Source organism: Pleurodeles waltl, chromosome 1_1 (assembly GCF_031143425.1).
Source record: "Pleurodeles waltl isolate 20211129_DDA chromosome 1_1, aPleWal1.hap1.20221129, whole genome shotgun sequence".
Lineage (NCBI taxonomy): Eukaryota > Metazoa > Chordata > Amphibia > Caudata > Salamandridae > Pleurodeles > Pleurodeles waltl.
In genome coordinates this window covers 616,148,053-616,163,106 of record NC_090436.1, presented here as the reverse complement: position 1 = coordinate 616,163,106, position 15,054 = coordinate 616,148,053, and the positions used below count along the sequence as shown (strand labels likewise).

At 41.7% G+C, this 15,054-nt stretch overlaps 1 protein-coding gene across 1 annotated transcript in view; it reads right to left on the bottom strand.

Moving 5' to 3' along the window:
- Positions 1-15,054, bottom strand: part of CAMK4 (calcium/calmodulin dependent protein kinase IV) — an 892,231-nt gene that overhangs the window by 212,733 nt on the left and 664,444 nt on the right. The window contains exon 6 of the mRNA XM_069226461.1: positions 4,508-4,598. Within this exon, the coding sequence (XP_069082562.1) occupies positions 4,508-4,598 (91 nt within the window). The remainder of the gene's footprint in view (positions 1-4,507; positions 4,599-15,054) is intronic.

Here is a 15,054-nt window from a genome sequence, read left to right as displayed (position 1 = left end):
TTTCATACACCCATGCACCAGCACCAACACCATATCCATGTACACACCTATTAACCATCCCCTCTCCACCACTCCCAAACGCCTAACCTATGACCTACCTGCTGCCCCTAAAAAGAGATTCCTGCATGAGTTTCCCTGTCCCCGTCTCCTGGTTCAGTCCCTTTCCCCCCCCAAATGCACTGCTACTCTCCCCAGAGCCCTGCCTTCCATCTCCCTGTCCTCCTCTGGGCTGAGCCATGCCCCAGTCAGCAGTCTGCAGTGCTGCCACAACAGGCACACCTGCCACTCACATCTCCAGCCCTGGTGGCACTCCATCTGGGTTCCCTGCTGTGACAGTCACCACCGCCATCACACCTAAGAAGGAAGGAAAGAGGGGCAAGGCCAAGGTATCCACCTGACAGCAGGACAGTAAGGGGGAGAAGCATGATAAGAAGAAGAAGGATCCCCCATCCAAACCCTGACCACATCCCCTAAAACCCCCATCCCTGAGGTGCCTGCATGCCCCATTGATGCCCCTGCCTGTCTGACTGCCGGACTGAAGGGACCTTCCGCCGGTAACAGCGGTCCGTCCACACTAGCGGTCCGGACAGAAACTTGGATGTGCGCCAGTGAGTGGTACATAAACCTGAGAAGACTTTTGGCTGCATTTCAAGCAACCCCACAGACTTGGCTGCTCTCTGCTGATGACGGGCTAAACCTAGAAACATGTGTCCAGAGATACACAGCACTTGCTACACCTACTTAGGTGAAAGACTTTTGATTACTTTTTCAACACAAAACAAAGTGACTGCATTTACCATGATGCATTGGGGCTAACTTTTTGCTGGAGTGTGAAGCAGTGTGCTCCCTTTTTTCTTTTTGTCCAATGACTGCTCCCTTGAGCTAACGGGCTGACGAGCTCTGGTGAGGCACCTGTGCGCCAGTGAGTGGTACATAAACCTGAGAAGACTTTTGGCGGCATTTCAAGCAACCCCTCAGACTTAGCTGCTCTCTGCTGATGACGGGCTAAACCTAGAAACACGTGTCCAGAGATACACAGCACTTGCTGCACCTACTTAGGTGAAAGACTTTTGATTACTTTTTCAACACAAAACAAAGTGACTGCATTTACCATGATGCATTGGGGCTAACTTTTTGCTGGAGTGCGAAGCAGTGTGCTCCCTTTTTTCTTTTTGTCCAATGACTGCTCCCTTGAGCTAATGGGCTGACGAGCTCTGGTGAGGCACCTGTGCGCCAGTGAGTGGTACATAAACCTGAGAAGACTTTTGGCGGCATTTCAAGCAACCCCACAGACTTGGCTGCTCTCTGCTGATGACGGGCTAAACCTAGAAACACGTGTCCAGAGATACACAGCACTTGCTGCACCTACTTAGGTGAAAGACTTTTGATTACTTTTTCAACACAAAACAAAGTGACTGCATTTACCATGATGCATTGGGGCTAACTTTTTGCTGGAGTGTGAAGCAGTGTGCTCCCTTTTTTCTTTTTGTCCAATGACTGCTCCCTTGAGCTAATGGGCTGACGAGCTCTGGTGAGGCACCTGTGCGCCAGTGAGTGGTACATAAACCTGAGAAGACTTTTGGCGGCATTTCAAGCAACCCCACAGACTTGGCTGCTCTCTGCTGATGACGGGCTAAACCTAGAAACACGTGTCCAGAGATACACAGCACTTGCTGCACCTACTTAGGTGAAAGACTTTTGATTACTTTTTCAACACAAAACAAAGTGACTGCATTTACCATGATGCATTGGGGCTAACTTTTTGCTGGAGTGTGAAGCAGTGTGCTCCCTTTTTTCTTTTTGTCCAGAAACTTGGATGTGTTCTGCAGGTGCCTTCCCAGTAATATGGCGGGCTATACCGCCAGTCCCACGGCGGTGCAACCGCCATCCCCATCGCGGCGGTCCACTGACCACCAAACTCGTATTGAGGGCCAGACTTCTGGATGTTTCATTAGCTGCGGAGATATTATGAATTGGCATGTGAGATGTGCTAACTGGAACTTCCAGGTGTCATTCATGTTAGCCATTACATTCTCATATGTGCTGCATCCAAAAGCACTATTGAAGGTTGGATGTCACACTCAAATGGCTGAATGGTTGCGGCCTCATGTTTCACTAAGACAAGCATAGGTACAATGTTAACAGATCTGTTCTTAAGCGATCTGTGGCTGTTCATGGATGGGTCTACCACAGTCATTTACAGTGTACACTTTTATTTAAAAAATTGATTTCATGTACATTTAGTAGGCAAATCTTTCATCACACCACACTCATATTACAAATGCAATCTGTACAGTACAAAATGGCTGAAATGAGGTGAAGGGATGTGACTTGTTCTGTAACGTGTACATGCATGTTTCCAAGCACATAGTAAGAGCATGTATCATCAGGGCTACTTTTACCTTCCTGAATGGTAATCTGTTCACCCTCCACGCAGTGTCAACGACTAAAGAACAGCCCACATGATCCAGCATGTATAACTATGTGACAATCCACAGCATCTCTGAGCAAATTAACAGATTATGTGTAGTTTCCCACCAAACTTGTCCGATGGCACTCGGAAAATTGTATAACTCTCAAATCAGGAACTTCAAACTAAAAATCCGATTGGCATTTAGAACCAGGTGCAGTGATACAACTGTTATAAAGGTTCATATTTGAAAACCAAAGTTCACTGTTTTGCATGTCCATGGCACTTTATAGTGACACTCTGTGGCTGGATTACATGTAGCAGACTGGGTGTGGGATAGTGAGTCTCATGCTGTCAAGAAACACACACAAAAAGGATCTCCGACTATATTCAGAAGCAAAAGCAAATTACATCCAAGTGATGGGCAGACTAAGACCCAGAAGACGACCTGTAAATGTCAACAGAATGAGTGTAAACACAGGCGGACCAAAGAAGATCTGCCAGACTGCTTGTGCATAATGAAGACAGACCTCAAGAATGGCATCAAGCAAAGATACAACACCGATGTGCTCTTTCTTTTGCCATTGCCTTTGCATCCAATGTCAAGTCATGGCATGCAGCTTCAGGGGAGGAGATGGCTACTGTCTTGGAGATCCCATGATGCCAACGCAGAACATAGACACGGGTCAGTTTGAAAAAAGAATCTCTTGTGACAAGCCAAAAAAATAAAAGGTATTTAGCGACTGAGGATGCTACAAGAACAATTGTAATTCTCAAGAGCATGCATCAAAAAAAGGGAAGTAATGAGCCCCTTTGGGCCCGTTGGTTTCATCCGCAGTCATCACACAGAACTACCCGCTCATTTCCTTTTGATATCTCGCCTTTAATTGGAGAAAGCGTGTTTAGTGTAGAGAAGAGTGGCTGTGAGACAAGTGATAAAAAAAAGGGAGAGAACGGGATTCCATGGAAAAGAGGAGAGATTAACCTACCTGCTAAGGGTACCTCCTAGGAGATTTAATGAAACATAGAAAACGTGAACTTGAAAAGACTGCTGAAACCTGAGGTTCAAGGACCCTGGGGGGTCGCTAGGCCTTTACTCAGTGGGTCATGACTGTGTTAGCAAATTAAATAATATTAAAATCAATGCATTAAAATTAATAAAGTATATACAAAGAAAGGAGTAAAATTGAAAATGTGAAAACGTTTTTCTATATTTGAGCGTGAATAAAAAAAAAAATTCAAAATCGGAGCATTTGTTTGGTGTGTACTTGTCTTATTTGGTGTATAATTGTGTATTGTTTTGAAGTTCAAATCGTAACATTGCTTAGGCTGGGGGTCCCCATCTTCCAACACTGATTCAGTGGGGGTTCTCGGTTTCCAGTAATGGTACATTAGAGGTCCACAAAAGTCAAAAGGTTAAGAATCGCTGGCCTAGAGCATGAGAACATGGTGAATGTTAAACTGCTTATTGTTTTTTATGATCTTTCAGGGATTGGCAATGGAGGTTGGTTAAACGGAGGAGGGCGGAAGGTGTCAGGCTCACATTGAGAAAAGGTTCAATAGGAAACCTCTGAATGTAATAGGCAATCACCCTTCATGCTGCTCGATGTTCATGGTCGTTAATCGATGTAAGAGGATGGATTCTATCAATAAAAGAGCAAACATTTGGAAGTACTTAACCAACTCATTAGTATGTATAATCTTCATTAAAAAGCTGCAGTTACTCTCTGGAAATCAGACATTTACATGGCATCCTCACTTAACAAGTCAAAGAAGGTTCCTCCACACTGAGACAGCATAAGAAAGATAGGGATGGACGATTAATGATGGATCAAGGGGCAGTTGTGTCACCTTCCTCAACTTTCATGGCCCAAACTTACAACTCACAATTTTCAAAGCTGTTGAGCTGTCATCCCTTGCAACTTGTAGCACAACCTTTTTCTGTGCGTATTTTCAGTTGCATGCAGTGCACTTATCTAGTCAAATCCTAATTCTGATCAAATGCACTACCAGAATCAAAACAGCAGTATGAACAAATCGGCCTTTTTCCCTCTATCATTGTTTGGCCCATAGTTGTCCACGCCAGTCTCTGCTCACCTATCTTCAAAGGTGCATCTGGTGCCGGAGTTGCATAGAGTAGGTTTTCTGGCTTGAGATCACGGTGCACAATCCCATTTTCGTGCAGGTACTACACAGAGGAAAAGAGTAAAGTAGTCAGTAATTAGTGGCGATGGTCAGAAAAGTAACGACCCACAACAAAGTAATCACATGTAATTTTCACGAAATTTTGCAGAAAATCTACACCTGTCGGGCGATTGCTAACACAGTAGTGTATAAATTATAATACACGCATGGCTTCAAATACCTTGTTTTACTTTGACTGAACTACTAAGGGTATATGTTATAACACCGAAGTGTAACTTTAAGCACAACCTCACCACCTCTTAATAATGTGGTTGGGTCTATATTTCAATTCATCAGACTAGATGTGCTGGAAATGTTAGGTGTTCGGTTGCAGCTTCGTTAATTTGTGTTCCCAACAGAAAATGTTAAGCAGAGCATTTATGTTAATAAAAGAACAATGTATTTCCATAGCAACATCACCTTGATATGCTCAGATGCTGCGAAGCACCTCCGCATCCCTGTACTAAAGCATATAATTTAGTTGTTAGCCAACCACACTAAGTCACTCGAAGGCTGTAATTCAAGAAACTAGCTCAGTGACTCACCTTGAAAGCCCTGCTTGTTTTTCAAGAACATGTGCAGAGGGTAGCATTAGAAAACGTAATGCCTAGAGTAGGTACTGATGATGCAGAAAAAGAAGGTCCGACATATATTCATGTATACCGTGTGATTAATACGTGTAATGTAGTGTGATTTTAGTAAAAGAAATAATGTACGAGGGGAATTGCGCCCTCAGGTTAGTTCGCCATCATTATAAACGAGCTTTATTAATCACGAAGTATTAAAATTGTAGTAATCCGTCATAATCGCAAATGTATGCCATGATTTCTTGTTTGAAAACTGTTTTGCTTAGCTTAAATTTAGTACAGGCTTTGGCCTAGTTGCCTGGCTTCAAATTCTAACTGCGTGATTCTTTTTTCTTTGAACTAATTAAACAAATATTCTTGCTTGAAGTTGTATTTTTCCAGTAGAAACTGGCTGGTACACTTATCTCCAAGGTTTCGTGCTAGGCCGGTTACATCCCCTTTGATACAAGGTCAGCCTCTGCAGGTGCGGACAATGGAGGTACAGATAGTAAAATAATTGGCAAACCATGATACAATTTGTGTTCCAAGGCGCCAAGGACAGTGTATGCATAAATGGGCGCTAATAAAAGACAATTTTGATTGGACAATTTGAAGCCAACCTATGAACCCTCCAATGGAAGACCCTACAGAATTTGGAATGTTTCTTACTTAAACCCACCGGACAAAGAGAAGTCAGCCATTTTCCTCGATGCCAGTTTGAAGCCTGATGCCAGACTCCATTTTGGGACGACACCCTGATGCCCTTTTCCCTATCCGAGAGAAAGAGACTTTGACAATTCTCACCCTAGAGACTTTAACTTTGATTTGCCCCTGTCTTGCCCATGCAATAACTTTGCCCTATTCTCCTTGCCGTTGCAAGGAAGCTTGCTCTTAACTTTGCCCCTTTGAACTTGCCCCATGCTGATCGAACCGGTACCTGAAGGACGAAGACTTTTCTTGAATGCTGATTGTATTTGGTAAATATGAAAGGATAAATGTATTATGCATTGTGTTTTTCCTTTTAGGTACCAACTGCTATTTTGATAGGGTCCTAGCTAGAACTTTTCCAAATTTGTGTTGACTAAATTCGTTTTGCATGAAGTCCCACATGCCAATGCTAATTAGAGTTTAGTTGAGGTATTCATTCAATGTATCATGAAGAATTGAAATCTTGTTATGCTGACCGAATGTATGCAATTAGTCAAATACAGTTAGTCACATTGGTGATTTGCATTGCTATAACAGAGTGTATCATTATTCAGATTTTGCGTAGATTGCGTTTCTTCCGCCGTTATGGACAGCTAGTAATGTTCATATACATATATCAATTGGTTTTGAGACATATATATATTGTGCTAGCTTTGTTAATATAGGGAAATAAATTCACTAACTTTTAATAAACTGGTGTGGTTATTCATGACTGAAAGGTCATGGTGCGCCGAAATACCAACTGTTATTGATTTCTGATGTGCTATATTGACCTATTAATTGAGTATTGATTACCGATTACAATAGTCATTGATTATTGATCTGAGTGACTCGACTATTGAGGATGAGGAGAACCCGACTCGGTTAAAAGATTCACCGACCTCCAACGTGTCCAGATACAGGTAAATTTATAAGGGCTGGACGCGTTATCAGTACCAAGTTAGAAAATTACTAATGGATCTGAACTAAAATGAGCAATCCAGAACACGGGCTAAATCACAAATCAAACCTCCAAATAGATAATATTTTCACTTAACTGGTACACACTTGAATGTCACATCTTTCATTTCCTGATATTGCGACTTTTATTCATGAACATTGTAATAAATGGCTCACATTTACCAAGTGTTTAGACGCTTTATGAATTTGTGGGTCCTGATTAGATTTTCCACACCCAGCCTGCTAGAGAAGACGATTCAAGCCTGACCAGCACAGGTGAGCCTGAAACAAAGCAGTATGGCGTTGTTATGAGATTATGGATGCACCAGATACACCGAAGTTGGAACCGGAATTACCACCATCAGTTTGGGCACTGTCTAAAAATAAACTACTGCAAATACCTTTGCCCCCTATTACTTCAGTTTATATGCGTTAAGTATCGGGTATAGTTTGTTGGATGATACATACATGGGCCCTGGGCCTGAGGACAGTAGAACATCTTCTGTGATGGATTTGATTACATTGCTGGTCAGACTTCTATAATGTTATGTGGCATTCACATATGTCTTGCCTCCTTCTGATTTTCATAAGTTCAGCTAAACAAGGGGCCCAACAACCGGGTTCCTTCCCTGAGGATGCTTCTTTAAACACTCGGGTGAGACAAAGTTACTTACTACTAAAATTGAACGTTTTTCCGTCAATTTGGTACATGGTTGCCACCTTTCTCAAAGACAAATATCGTGTGTGTATGTTTTGCGTTATCGGGAAAAAAGTAACTTCAAATAAAGTTTGTGTTAAATCCTCCATATTGTTTTCTTAACATAAGCATTCTGTCACTATTTGCTTTAAAACACATGCAGGAATAGCTGAAACACCAATATAATTTTAAAAAATCTTAGCCTAAAAATACCAGTCATGCCCGTAAAATACTGGTCTGCTCGCAACCCTACTTTGACAGGGGCCTTTGTTTTCTTCCATAATGATCTATGGGCCTTATTCAGAGAACTTTTGTGCACAGGAATTCACCTTAGCGGTGCAATCAGCGCAGAGGTAAATGGTTACTAATTCAGTAAATTTACCGAATCAAATATGTAGGCATTGGTTCACAAAGAAAATTTGTGGCTTGGAAAAGTCTGCAGTGTGGCTGATTTTCCAGAGTTGAAAGTTTAAGGCTGGGAACTGGGTGCTTTCAGACGGCCACCGGGTGGGTACATTTTAAAACAAGCATTTTCAATGCAACGGGTCTCACCTTTGCTCGAGTTAGACCTATTACCGTTGTAAACTCCTAACCGGACTTTTCTTGCCACACAAATTAAAAGGAAAAAAAAAATGCAGCCTGATCGCGCTATGTGAAATGCAGCGCGATCGCACTGTGTGGAAAATAAACAGATAAAGTAGCCTGAAAATCATGCTGACAACACAGAGCCTCATATGTTTTTAGTAGTTTACCGGTGCTGTGTAGGTGGGCTAAACACCAGAAAAGACATGACATATGCATGCCTTTCACAAATGAAAGCAAGCGGATTTTAAAAGGCAAGCCCACAAACTAACGTAAGCAACTGACTTGACATGGGTGTGGTTGGAAGCCCAAAGAGAGATTGCAGAATGGGACGGAGCGCTTTGCGCTCGCCCATAAAAAGCATACTCCTGACAATTGTCTTAACAGTAACTGTAGTGGTATAGGAATAGGCATGAAAATCAATGATTTTTCCTTTGCTGGAGTACTGCAGCTTCACTTCTTATAGGATTTCCGAAGACTCAGATGAAGATGGGGTAGTCCATGTAAAAATAAAAGCTGCTGATTGGTATAATCACATTATCTTCAGGCATATATTTATCACCTTTCTTCTTACTGTGGGAGAATTACGAGCAAACTCAAGTTCAATGTATTTGGGACAAAAGGATTTCTAAAATTTAAAAGTACATGTAAAACTGTTTCTGAATTGTTAATATGTCTCTTAAGAATAGCGAAAAGTTAAATTTGTATAACTGATTTCTTTTTAATTGTTTATCGATTATGTATAACAGGTATATATTCAAAGGTCTAGTAATCGGGACAAATGTGACAAAATCCTGACGTAACTTGGAATAAATCTAACATTTAAAACTTTAATTTAAGGCATATTTGTTCAATCTAGATTAAGCCCAGGGAAGGCGGGGGGAGTGTTATGGGGGAAAAAGGAGGAAAGCACACCAGACCACCTGACATGCCTAGCAGTGGATTGAAGGTTAACTTCTAGTCTATTTTAAAAAATGATACTGATCATGTGTGAGAAGGATGAAAGCTCATATCTATTCTCCTGATTGGTGTGAAAGTGGTGCCCATAATCAATGACTTCTCCAATATGAGCAAGTGTATAACTATGAGCCATCGCTCTCCACCCCCTTAGGACTCAGAAACTCTCACCAGAAAGGGTCACTGGATAATAATTAGATCCACCGTTTCATACCATTATCCAAACACCTGTGGTACACTTTACTACCAAATCTTTTTTCAAACTGGTATTTTTGATTTCTCTTTCCTGAAGATACATTTCTTCAGACAGTGCTCTGACCATTGTTGGTTAAGGTGGTATTACATCTCGTTTATTTTGTACCTTTTAATGTAATACTAGAGCTCCTTCCCAACACCAACCAACCACAACAATCTACAGTTCACCCCACTTAGCATTTCCTGGATTGGGTGTAAGGTAAGACATGTATAAAGACAGTTTAAGATACCAAAACATAAGACAAAAGATAATAAAATGTCATTTTTCACAGACAAGGAACTATTTGGAATTGAACTATGCAAAGGCAAATTGTAACTCAGCAAAAGCAAACAATCTTGCTGAAAAAGGGGTCTGCCTTAGACTTTGAAGCATCTGTTAGTCACGAGGATACTATAATTTCTAGGATTTAACTATCATTGAGAAAGATTGCATATGACTGTTTTGAGTGAATTGTCACATATATAAACCCTGAGTACAGAACAAGTGCTTTCCTACCTTTTGAAAGTAGAGTGTTTATTCATTAACATGTCTGTAACATATATCTATTGAAATTAATATAAAGGGCCCCAACATCCTAGTCTAAAATCCTATTTCATCATGGGATGATTATTTTATAACCCTGTGTTGCTTGTTGGGCAAAAAGATTTCTAAATCAGGAAATCTAACAAGCTCTAATAGGAGCCACTCGTGTATCAGGAACTGCTTTTATTCATTTCAGGTTGGCTTGAATGGTATTTTACGTTTCCAAACCTGTAATACTCTTCTTGGACTGGTAAAAGGCATTTGTCATTTTTCAGCTCACTGTGGATCGCACTAGCTAATCCTATGCTTAAAAACTCTGCTAGGAGTATAGAAAATTGAAGTGAGCAGTCCTATAGTGTTGGTGGTGGTCTAGAGTAGTGGTTCCCAACCTTTTGAGCTTTGTGGATCCCCACTTTATCATTACAAGAACTTGTGGACCCCCACTGAATCCTTATTGGAATCCAGGGACCCCCCCCCCAGTGAGTCATTACTGAAAGCTGGGGACCTAATCTGTTAATATTATTTAATTTTCTAAGCAGTCGTGGACCCCCTGAGGAGGCTTCGAGGACTCCCAGGGGTCCCAAGACCACAGGTTGGGAACTACTGGTCTAAAGTGTTCCATATAAAGGAACTGCTTTCCACCTAAAATCTTGGGACTACCCACAATTTGCTACTTCATTTTTTGCATAATTTATGCAGCACTATAACCCTGAAAGGCTATTGCTATGATGTATACTGGGTGCTCCCTTGTGTCTGGACAAAGCTATGGTTTTCTGACAAGCTCTAATAAGAGTGAAACACATGTGTCAAGGACTGCCTTTATTCATTGCAAATTGACTTGGATAGTAATTTACCATTCCAAAGCTGTAATAGTATGTCTGAAGTGGTAACTTGACACTTTACTAGCTTGGCGTGGATGACACCATGCTAATCCTTTGCTTAAAAACTCTGCTACAAAAACAGACCTTACATGTGGGCAGTTATAGAGTGGTGGTGGTGTTGTAGAATGTCCATAAAAAGGAGCAGCTCTGCGCATAAACCACGGGAACTCCCTGGAATTTCCTGCTTACTTTGTTACTTTGAGATGATGTAATATGTAAATATTAAAATATAATGCAAAATGAATGATTAAACACATTATTGCAACAATGAACTTATTTTAAAAAACATAAATTACATTTTTGAACTTTTATTAAAAAATAATGTAATTACTTAATTTTTTTTAAAATTAAGTTGAATAAATATTAATTAAAAACAAAATGCTAGTGAGATTGGCTTTGTTTTACTTTGCTTGAAAATTAATATTGATAAAAGAAACTAATATATTTAATGTATTTCATTATTTAATAAACCATTGTGAAGAGTTAATATTAATATGCTTCAACATTTTATTAGACCTATGGTAAAAATGATGTTACTTTTATTGCTACAAGACAATATTTTGAATTTTTAAAAGAAATGTAATAAACTTTATTAATTTTTGCTATACTTGCCCGTAGGAAGTCCTCCACCATGGTGATGGAAATTTCAACCTACGTGTGAAAAGATACTAGTAGTAATTTTACACCTGTGAATTCATTCTTTTAATGTCTCCAGCCACTGAACTCAGGGAAAGGAGTCTGAAAGTCTACACTTAGGTGTAAATCTACAATCAGAAATGGTGAATAGCGAGTAAGGGCTGACTTACACACGGGTGCAGGAGTAGATTTAAACGTGAGTAAACTTACACATGTACATTTAGTTTTGGGAACATGGCCCCTTACTACTCACAGTTAATCTGGTTGCTGGTACTCAAAAAGAGTTGCTCACAATGGGTGTGAACCATAATGAATGTTTGTGTTTCCTCTATATTTATGCCAAACTGGTTCCCAAATGACATCCCAGTCTCCCTTCGCAACCCACCTCCCATGTTTCTACCTCTATGTATAACCACTCTTATGAAAAGTAAACCATACTTGTGGATTTTTCAGTAATGAGTTCCAAAAAGCTGGGTGAAAAAGTCCAAAGATACGGATTCTATGAGTGAGAATCTGCCATCTACACCTGTAGATGACATTTGTTAAACTGTACTGGTACACTAGCCCTTTTAATTTTCTTCGGAGATAGTGTTTGGCAGGATCTTTAGATTTTATAAGTGTTTCAGATGAAAATAATCATGAACGGTGTAAAATAACTTGGTAGGTTTTCAGTAATGTATAACCCACGTATTTAAAAATCCCATTGTTATTAAGTTGGAGAATGCTTTGCGTCTATTAGTTTCTCAATACATTTGCAAATAAAGTACCATTTTAACTCGCACTACCAAGCAAATTGAAGAGCTAGCACATACCCAATAAGGGGTTTTCTTACTAAGTAGGACATTTCCTTAAATTAGTTTAAAATCTAAACATGCATCTCAGTAAAACAAATAAGGTATGGTATTGTGATCCTCTGCAATGTTGGAAACCATTCTCGAACTGAAAATATATTATGTTTACATTGTGTAAGACATTTGGGCTCTGGGGTTTACCCATTTTGTTGTTAGGTCAAGCGGCTGGTACATTTGAAAGGCTTGTTGTAGAGTTCTTAATATAACACGAGGGCCACAAGTGTCATTCTTCCCAAACTGAGTGAATAACTATTAGTGGCCTAGATTATTATTCTTTCATAAAGCTCTCTAAATGGTCTGTGTGGGTGTTGTCTTCAGGACACAAGGCTAGTACAGCTGTAGTTCTTGCTGTGGCTGTACACTGCAGAGCGCATTTTTGTGTAGCACATTTTTAACAGGAAACCAAGGAGCTTAATTCATAGACTGAGGTAGGGGTAGGCGTATAAACCCTTGAAGAACTCTTTGTTAGAGAGAGGAAGGATGGAGAAAGAGTGCAATATTTTTATATATTGACAATGGTTATTAACCCCTTGGGTGCCTTGGACGAGCTGGTCTCGCCCTCGGCCACGGCTACGGCGCTCGTGTGCCGAGGACGAGACCAGCTCGTCCTGCACCCGGGCCCACAAGGGAAGTGCCAGCGCTCCTGTGTGCCTCCCACCCACACCCCCCATCAGGAATGGAAGGGGAATCGCTTCCCCTTCCACCCTAACCCCATCCTATTCCCCCCCAGTGACGTCTGATGACGATGCACTCAGACAGCAGAAATGCCCACTAGACACCAGGGATATATTGTTTTTTTAACTTTATGTTTCTATGTATGGGGAGTGACCCCTTAGGCGAGGGTCACTCCCCTGGGGGGCACATTGTATTTAGGAAGTTTCGGCCCCCCTTTGTGGCAGATCGGCCTATTCCTATTAGGACAATCTGCCCCCGGGGGGGGGGGGCAGAAACCACTAGACAACAGGGATTTTTATTTTGTCAGTTTCACTTGAGGGGAGCCACCCCTTGGGTAAGTGAAGCTCCCCTGGAAGGGGAGGGAATTTGTTGTAGGCCATTTCTGCCCCCCTTGGATCGGCCTATTGTAGTTAGGCCAATCTGGCCTCTGGGGGGCAGAAAACCCTAGACACCAGGGATTTATTTTTGTTGTTTATTTTATTTTTTTATAGGTGGAGAGCGACCCATTAGGCAAGGGTCGCTCCCCTGGGGGACAAATTGTCTTTAGGCCATTTCTGCTTCTAAGGAGGGCAGAAACCACTAGACACAAGGGATTTTTATTTTTTTTGCGTCAATTTCACGCAAGGGGAGCAACCCCTTAGGCAAGGGTCGCTACCGTGGAGGGGCAAATTTATTTTAGGCCATTTCTACTCTCCTTGGGGACAGATCGGTCTATTTCTATTAGGCCAACCTGCCCCCGGGGGGCATAAGCTATTTAGGCACCAGGGATTGGTGTGTGTGTATGTGTGTGTTTTGTTTGGGGGGGCAGCCCCTTGGGCAAGGGTAGTTCCCAAGGGAGCACATTACTGTTGCTCATATCTGCTTAGGGGCAGATCGGCCTATTTTTGGAAGGCCCATCTGCCCCCAAGGGGGACAGAAAGCCCACCAGAGAAGATTTTTTTTCAAAGTAAGAGGGTGGGGGTATGGACATACCCCCACCCCATATAAATGGGGCCAAAGTTGTTCTGCCCACCAGTGGGCAGCTGGGGCAACTACCCCCGATCCACACCCCGTGGGGGCAGAAAGTCTACTAGATGCCAGGGAATGAAAAAAAAAGAGTGGGGTAGTGGCTACCAACCAGTTTGGGCCTGGTTATGCCCCCACCCCAACTGAAGGGGGTAACAGTCTTTCAGCTCTCCCCGCACACTAAAACATCTTATCCCATGGAAAGCAAAAGGACATTTGATTATTTTGTGTTTGGTTTTACATTTGGACCATGACAGCTTGGCTAACTCTGAAAATCGTCCCACTTGGAATGGTGAGGGCTGCACTTTTTGTAGAAAAATCCACAAGACCTAGACACATCTGAAAACGAAACATCTGGTTGATTCCAGGGTGGTGTGCTTCAGGTGCATCCTTCACCATTTTCTTATAAACATTGCCCTGCAAACCTCCAACATTGCTGGAAATCACACATTTTTCCCACATTTTTGTGATGGAACCTTCCAGAATCTGCAGGAATCCACAAAATTCCTACCACCTTGCATTGTCTCATCTATACCGATAAAAATTCTGCCCCACTTGTCAGCCTAAAAATGTTTTCCCCCTCAATTTCGACATGTTTTTGGCTCTTCCCTGTCACAGGCACTTGGCCCACCTACACAAGTGAGGTATCATTTTTACCAGGAGATGGAGGGGAACGTAAGGAGGTAGGACATTTGTCCCGATGCAGTGATCCCACACAGAAATGTGGAAAAAATGAGATTTTTTAGCTAAATTTGAGGTTTGCTGAGGATTCTGGGTAAGAAAACATCGGGGATCCACGCAAGTCACACCTCCCTGGATTCCCTCAGGTGTCTAGTTTTCAGAAATGTCTGGGTTTGGTAGGTTTCACTATATGGCTGCTGAGCCCAGGACCAAAAACGCAGGTCTCCCCACGCAAAAACAGGTAGTTTAGTATTTGATAATTTTGATGTGTCCTCATAGTGTTTGGGGCATTTCCTGTCACGGGCGCTAGGCTTACCGACACAAGTGAGGTACAGTTTTTATCAGGAGACTTGGGGGAACGCTGGATGGAAGGAAATTTGTTGCTCCTCTCAGATTCCAGAACTTTCTGTCACCAAAATGTAAGGAAAAAGTGTTTTTTTTAGCCACATTTTGAGGTTTGCAAAGGATTCTGGGTAACAGAACCTGGTGAGAGCCTCACAAGTC